This window comes from Taeniopygia guttata, chromosome 9, assembly GCF_048771995.1.
Source record: "Taeniopygia guttata chromosome 9, bTaeGut7.mat, whole genome shotgun sequence".
Lineage (NCBI taxonomy): Eukaryota > Metazoa > Chordata > Aves > Passeriformes > Estrildidae > Taeniopygia > Taeniopygia guttata.
This window is the reverse complement of record NC_133034.1, coordinates 22,071,440-22,079,172: the sequence shown is the minus strand read 5'-3', so window position 1 is coordinate 22,079,172 and position 7,733 is coordinate 22,071,440. Positions and strand designations below refer to the sequence as shown.

Below are 7,733 nucleotides of genomic sequence, written 5' to 3'. Positions count from 1 at the left end.
CTAACCCCGGGCACCTCGGAGCAGAAATCCCGTGCAATGCTGCCGGCAAACAGCCCTGGAGCAAACTGGGAGGGAAAAAGCACAGGAACACCTGTGTGGGATGCTCGGGGGAGGGTTTTGGTGCTGCGGGAGGTGCATGATTGGGAACGAGCCCTGCCAGGCAGCATTTAGGGGATTTTTTTTTTCTGCCCACCCCGTTAAGGATGCACCCGGTCCCTTCCAATCTCATCCATCCGTGATCCTCATGCACGTGGTGCTGGGGTGTGCCAGGCACATTTCTCTCCCTCTCAAGATTTTTCATAGAGGTGCACAGAGAGAAATAAAGGAGAAAACAATTTCTATTTCTGCTCCTTGTTTTTCCCATGTGGAATGTGTTTGGAGAATTGTTTCCCTGGGGTGGTTGCTTGGTTGGATTTTGGTGAGGATTGTTTGAGCCTGGTGGCCAATCCAACCCACCTGGGGCTGGACTCTCAGAGAGGGTCACGAGTTGTGTTAGAATCAGAGAAAGTAGTATGTAGTTTTAGTATCGTCCTTTTATATAGTATATTAATGTATTTTAGGATAGCTATAATAAAGAAATCATTCAGCCTTCTGAATTGAGTCAGACATGGTCATTTCTTCCCATTGGGTTCGCCTGCGTTTACAATGCTGGGGACCCTTGGCAGGGAGAGGCGCTGGGGTCTGCATGCTCTGCCCACAGCCACAGGTTACCAACATCTGACCCAAATCCAACTCCTAAAAGGCCCTGGCAGTGCTGCTCAGAGGAAGGAAGAAGTTTTATTTCAGGGAAGAGAATTAAAAACCAAACAAAGCAAAGCAGGAAAATGCGCATCTGCAACCATGGGGTGAGAGGAGATGGGGCCAAGAATGTGATGGGGTGCTAGTGCTGGCACCACAGAGGGGAAGGGTTCTGAGGAAGCACAAAGAACATTAAACTCTTCTAGTTTTTAAAAGATCAAAGCTGAAACACCTGCTTTGTGCCTGCCCAAAACACTCTGTTTCCCTGTGTGGCTCTCTTGGTCTGGATTAGCCACAGCACTGGTGGCTCATGAAGGATTTTAGTGCTCATTTGCTGACCCAAAGCCTCAAAATAGGATCAAATATAATTCTCCTGAATTGAAAAACTGCTCCACACCATTCCTAACACCAAGTATGGAGTGCTGGCTGTGAGCCATGGTGGTCACCCCAGTGTGGAGGTCCCTGATGCCCAGCAGAGCTCTCCCCAGCTCTACCAGGACTTGAATCACTTAAAGCAAGATTTTGTTAATTTCTAGCTTCTATTTAGCACTGAAAAAATATCAGAACTTGGGGTACTGATTGGCTTGACAAAATTTACATGGGATTTTTTTTTATTATTACTTTTTGGTTTAGTCTTTCATTTAAAAGATTTACATTACTATGGAAACTAATTCTAAGACACATTTGTCTCTGGCTTTCTTTACAAATCCTTTAGTTCCTCTTTGATTTTTAAATGCAAAGGCACACAATAAAGCTTTATGCATTTATTAAAATATACAGATTTTGGTAAATTTAGATTTTTTTTTTTCTTAGTATCTTGATTATATATATGTATTATATGTATAGTTGTCAACAACACAGTCATTTGAAAATAAAAACCACTCCATAACATATCTGCATATTTTTTCTTTCTCATGACACACTACAAGACCCCATTGTAAAATGCACCAATGGGCTTCTGAAAACCACAAAAAAAAAAAAATGGATAGAACAAACTGCTTTTAACAAATACACCAACTTCATATCAGAACTGCAGAGAATTATTACACCAGAAAGTACCACCTAAAAAAAAAAAGGCAAAAAAAAAAAAAAAAGCAAGATATACATCAGAAAGACTGAACAAAACGAAGTGAAGGTCATTTACAAGCTGGATTTACAACATCCCATGTTGCTGGGCTGTGATTTCGCTGCCATGGGAAGGATGCCGGGGTGCTGGGCGTCAGACCAAGGGGCTGTGACCATGTGGAGTGAATTTGTGGAGGGGCTGAGAACTTACAGATTCAGCCTGGAAGGTTTGAGGTATTTATGCTCCATCTGTACCATGCATTTGGCCCCTCAGGGCATGTGCCCCGTGGAGAGCAGGCAGGCATGGAGGCTTCGTGCCTCTCACCAGAGGTGGGAGCAGGATGGTCCTGCTCTGCCATGTCCTCCTGATGGCCCAGGGATGTGAGAACCTCCCTCAGGGCACCCAGGGGAAAGGCTGGAGTTGAGGTTACAGCCAAACAAGCACTTGCACCTCTTCCCAGCCCCCTGGCCAGCAGTGCCCAGAGGTGATGGGCACGCCTGGACATTTTGCCTTCTCGGCCTTTGCTCGTGCCCACTGAAGAGCCCAATGCTGCTACAAGAGACAGCACGTGAGTTTCCAGAGGCTGAGCCTGCACATCTCCCAGGAGCTGCCACCCAGAACAGGGAGCAGGGATCCTGTAAACCAGCCCTTGGCCACTGGCAAACCCCCAAGACCTGTGGCTCGGTCACCTTCTCCTTAAACACCTCTGTTGGGTGGGATGTGGTACAGCTCCCACCCGCAGCACGGCGAGGGCTGGCAGTAGCCCATGCACATCTGACAATGCCACGGCACAAATGCTGCTCCCTGGAGGTCCCAGGACGGGGTACAGCCAGCTTGCCCCAGCACTTCCCCAGGAAGGGGAAGGAGGACGGGTGACTGGGAATGGGGGCAGCCAAAAGGCTGCTCAGATCCAATGGAGAAGTTCCTACAGACACCAAAGAGCAAGGGGTCAAGCCCTTGTCAAATAATACAGCGTGACTAGAGCGGACATGACAACAGACACTGGTACTGGTAACTGCTCTGTAGCAAGAGATTAAGGCTGCAAGAACAGGCTTTGACTCAACAGGGTGCTTGGGCATGAGTTTTTGGCTCGGCAGATGCCCAAATACCGTGTGGAAGCAGGACGAAAACGACTACCTTGGATATGGTATAGTACAAGAGCTGGTCGGAAAGTAGCATCAATCTTTCTCCCTGAAAACACACAGCCAGACCTGTGAGGTGCCATCCTCTCCTGGGTACTTCTAAGGCATCAAGGACGAGAGCAGACAAGCGTGGGTGGGCGGTGACCGTCGCAAGAGGAGCTCAGTGCTGCCAGAGAGGTTTCCTGAGCTGGCCCGTGAGCGGTGCACATTGCAACAGCTTTTCAGTGGGACACACTAAGGATTTCTCCTTGTGGAAATGTGGTAGGGGTGGGCAGCAGGAATCAATGCCAGAGCAAAGCTTACAGGTCCTTTAGCCAAATATTCACTCCCACCCTGAAGCTGCTGCAGAGGCCAAACTTCCCTTGGCTTGCCTGGAGCACTCCAGGTAAAAATCTGCAGAATTGGATGCTCTTCTCCATGGGAAAATTACTGTAGTTTGCCACACTGTTTGGGACAGGAGCTGGAGGGATACTTTTACAGCCCCAGGCAGAGTGTCTCCATCAAGCCCTTGCACCCCAGGAGTGATGGGGATGGGCACAGGTCCAGGCACCCTTTGCACCTACTTGCCTACGGAGGGTGCCAGGCAGGTGTTTTGGGAGCCTGAGCCTCATCCAGTGTACCAAAGCATTAATGATTCTCAGTATCCATGAGGATATTTCCATACTGGAAATCCTGCCCCTGTTGATGTTAAATTGTCCCCTGGGAAGCCAGCAGCAGCCCATGGTATTTGGGGTTGGTCTGGGCTGCACTGAAGCCCCTGGGATGGATCCATCTGCAGCCTTCGACAGCTGCAGGGAGGATGGGAGTTGCTGTCTGAAGGGTTTTGGTTGCTGTTTATTCAAAAAATGTTCCTCCACCACGGTGTTTTACATGAAGCATGATGGGCTCTACAACTGGACCTGCTGATAATCACTGAACAAACCCCATCACTGTTAACTGATGATTCTGTGGGGACACTGGCAGCAGGGAGTCTGATGGCACTTCTGGGGGCCATGGCCATGTTCAGGAGGTTTAACATCCACCTGCTGACCACCTCTGCCCCGCGAGCCACCAGCTCTGTTTGGTTTCAGACTGAAATACGGACACTTAGGGAATGAGCAGCATTTCAGTGTTTTTCATACGGCACCCACCAAAGCAAGGTCAAAACCAGAGAATATTGTACAAGGTGCAGTAGGGAGTCAGATTTCAGTCACCAAGTCAGTAGCAAGTCCTCTCTGCTTGCTACCCATGGCCCAGCCCGCCAAGATGTGGCTGACCCACGGATGCTGCTATTTTGTGAGGGCATGGATGGGTGTCTGGAGCACTGAGGGCAGAGTGAGCACTGGAAGGTGCCCAGCACGGTGAGGGAATGACAGCACAGTCATTTTTGTAAAAGACACAAAGTGGTGGAAGCAGTGCCCAACCTCAGACTGGTGATGCTCAGAGGAATGTGTGGTCCTCGTTGACCATTTGTACAAAAAGGGTTGAGCCAAGAGTGTGTCACAGCCCTCACTGTGACCAGGAATGGGATCAGGCTCCCAGCCACAGATTTGGGGTGTTGGGCTGCACTGGGATTTAAAGATTCGACTGAGAGATGGACTAATTTTGAATAACAATACTGGGGTTTGGGGTGTGGGGGTGGACATGGAGGAAGCATTGCTCTGTGCAGTGCACCAGAACAGGCCATGGAAACACTGCGTGATGGAACCAACTATGCATCTCTGAGCTACTCCCAAGGAAGTCCATCTCCATTTTGTACCTATCCACCTCTCTGTGCCTCTGGCTCAGCTATTATTTCTGGGTGATTCAAAGGAAAAAAACACACATGCCAAGAAAGTGCTGAAAATTTTAGAGTGGCATCCCACCGCTGCAGCCATCAGGTGGACATTCCCCAGGGACAATTTGATGTCCCCTCATGGGGCTCCTTCCACCTCTCAACACCCTCCTGGTTTGGCACATCTCCCACTCCACTGCCTGCACTGGTGCAGAGCTGCTGGGAGATCAGCCAGTGCTGGGGGGTCACCAGCATTCACCAGAGTGAGACCCGACTGCTGGAGCTGGGACGGGCCACGGGTGGTTTTGGTCCGGGGTCAACGGCAATCGCAGAGCGTGTCCCGAGTACTGGAGGTGAGCAGGGTGGTGGTGGAGGACCCGGGGAGGATGGGGCAGGATGGGGGAGCCTTCCTCATCACCTGGGCGGCGCGGTGCCCCACTGCCTGTCCCGCTACTCGGGCGAGTAGTCCAGCTCGTCGTTGGCGATCAGAGCATCCGATGGCGGTTTGTGCCGGCCTTTGCTTTTCGACCTGCTACTTGTCCGATGGCTTTCCTTGGTGCCTGCCATTTGCTGGTACGAGAAGCTCTTGTCCTCAGAAGGACCCCAGCCCGGGTAGCTCTCACCCTCGGGGGCGAAGGAGAAGCCGTCATCCACAGAGAAGGGGTCGACGTCCACGTCGTAGCGTTGGTAGGTGCTCTGGTGCAGGGCCTCCTCCCGGGCGCTGATCTCCAGCGTGCTGTTCCACATCCCGTAGCCGAAGTAGATGAGCAGACCTGGGATGGGCAAAAGGGAGAGGGTTGGACTCCAGCTACTTACTAGCCCCACTAGCCCTACCTGATTTCACCTTTCAGCCCTACCTGATTTTCACCTTGGACAAATGCTTTCACTGGCAGCAAATATATCCAGAGATATGATTTTTGGTGGATCATGATACTAACCTACCCCAGACACCTGTACAGAGAAATCCAAACTCCACACGCCATGGATTAACCATGGGGGACTGATGTGAGATTAAATCAGGACCACATATTTCTGCCAGAAAAACCAATGGGATGTCCCATCCCCAACAGCCATGGATGGGCTGGTGGAGCTCATCACACCTAATGCAGTGGTTTAATTGACTCGTCGTCATTGCTGGCAACTCAAGAGGTATTTGCACCCACAGAGGAAAGTGCTTAATCACAGCAGATTAAGTAGATGCTTTGGAGTAATCTTTTCTTCCAGGTAGAAGGGCTTTCTCTGGATTTGCAGTTTCAAGTATTGACTTCAAGGGCCAAAAAAGCACCAAGTATATCTTCTCCAGCCCAAAAATGCAGATGGCAGCTCCTGCCTAATGGCTCAGCTTGGAGGATCTATGAGATCTGCTTTATTCTCTTGGGTTTGTGGACTAAGTGGGTTGCAAAGTAAAGAACTATGGGTATGCTGGACTCCTGGTTATGTGTCAGAAATACTAAATTTGGGAAAAAAGGATCCACAACAGAGTCTGTGAGTCCTAAGATGGCCCTACCCAGAAGCTAAGAACTTGAGCTAAAAGGAGATACATTCTACAGATCTGACTTTCCCAGGGCTTCTAGAATTGGGCAGCTCTGGACTTTGGAAAAGCAGTGCTGAAATACTGGTGTGGGCTGCTGAAAAGCTCAAGTGGGTGACAGAGCAAGAAATCAGGCTGATTTCTGTACAAAACCTGCCTGTGAGGCAATTTGCAGATCCCGCTTACTTTGCATCAAAAAAGCTGTCAAAATAGTCACCTCTTCATGAAGTCATTCTCCTCCATGAAAATGATGTTTTCTGGAGGTGTAATTTTCCACTTAGCTGTGGTTCAGGGGCTGGATAAAATGAGATTTCTAAAAACTTCAGGATGGCAAGGGGCAGATGAGAAGGACTGGGTATTTCCCAGGCGTCAGCCTAAGCACTCTAATTAGTGAAGTTTTTATTATCAACAAGCTTCCAAAAGAGCGTCAGTGAATGAAAATAAATGAAACTGGGACTCACCCACGAAACACCAGACGGCAAATCGGATCCACGTGACTGTGGAGAGCTTCAGCATGAGATAGATATTCACCAGCATGGCGAAGGCAGGGACAAAGGGCAGACAGGGGGCCATGTAGGGCAGCTTCTTGGGGTTTTCTGGCTGCTGCAAGATCACAAACACCAGCACAGCGATGAGCAGGATCATCAGCACGACCAGGAGGACAGCCCACCAGCTCTGCTCAGAGATGTAGTCTGACCCAAAAATGATGAAGGAGCAGAAGATGAACATCAGCACAAAGAGCAGGAGCACACAGGTGGTGACCGTGTGGCCGGTGGCTGCCGTCGGGCGATCCATTTTACCCGGCAGCCCGAGGTGGATCCGCATCGTGTAGTACCGAGGGCCAATCAGCTTCTTCAGCTTAATGAGATAGATGTTCTCAGACTCATCTGCCTCTATCCCCGAGGTCATGTCAACGGTGCCGTAATTGGGGTGATTCACGTTGTAGGCAGATTTATCAGATTTCCCAATTAGCATCTCGTTATCTCCTAGCGATGGCAGATTTTTTGCCCCGCACGTGTTGGTCGGTGGGCCAGAGAACTCCTCTCCTTCACTCCCAGGAGAGCAAGCTTCCTTCTCACAGTCAGCCAGGATGCCCTCCTTCTTCTTGGTGTGCTCCTCGGAGAGGAATTTGACGAAGCCGTCGATGTCGCTCTCGGGTTGGTACCGGAGGAGCAGGACGCAGACGGACACCAGCGTGTAGGCGAGCAGGGTGCCAATGGACATCATCTCAATCAGGTCCCTCAGGCTGACCAGCAAGGAGAGCAGAGCTGCCAGGAACCCAGACACGATGCAAGCCACGACAGGAGTTTCCGTGTAAGAACTGACGTGGGACAAAAACCTGGAGTGCAGAACAATCACAGAAAGTTAAATAACCATTGCAACCCTGTTGCAATAACCCTTCCCTGTTTGTAGAAGACAGCCTCGGGGATCCCTTCAGGTCTTGTTGCTTTTTGGAACTTTGATTCCACGCAGGGACTGGCAACACTGCTGAAGTTGAATTTG

The 7,733-nt window shown here is 50.1% G+C and overlaps 1 protein-coding gene across 3 annotated transcripts in view; it reads right to left on the bottom strand.

The window, feature by feature from the left end:
• Positions 1-1,487: 1,487 nt before the first annotated feature.
• SLC7A14 (solute carrier family 7 member 14) overlaps positions 1,488-7,733 on the bottom strand; it is a 28,616-nt gene continuing 22,370 nt past the window's right edge. For all 3 annotated transcript variants that reach the window (XM_030279889.4, XM_002198072.7, XM_072933207.1), the window contains 2 exons: positions 6,692-7,569; positions 1,488-5,472 (listed from right to left, as the gene is read on the bottom strand). In XM_030279889.4, the coding sequence (XP_030135749.4) occupies positions 5,150-5,472; positions 6,692-7,569 (1,201 nt within the window). In that variant the 3' untranslated portion in view covers positions 1,488-5,149. The remainder of the gene's footprint in view (positions 5,473-6,691; positions 7,570-7,733) is intronic.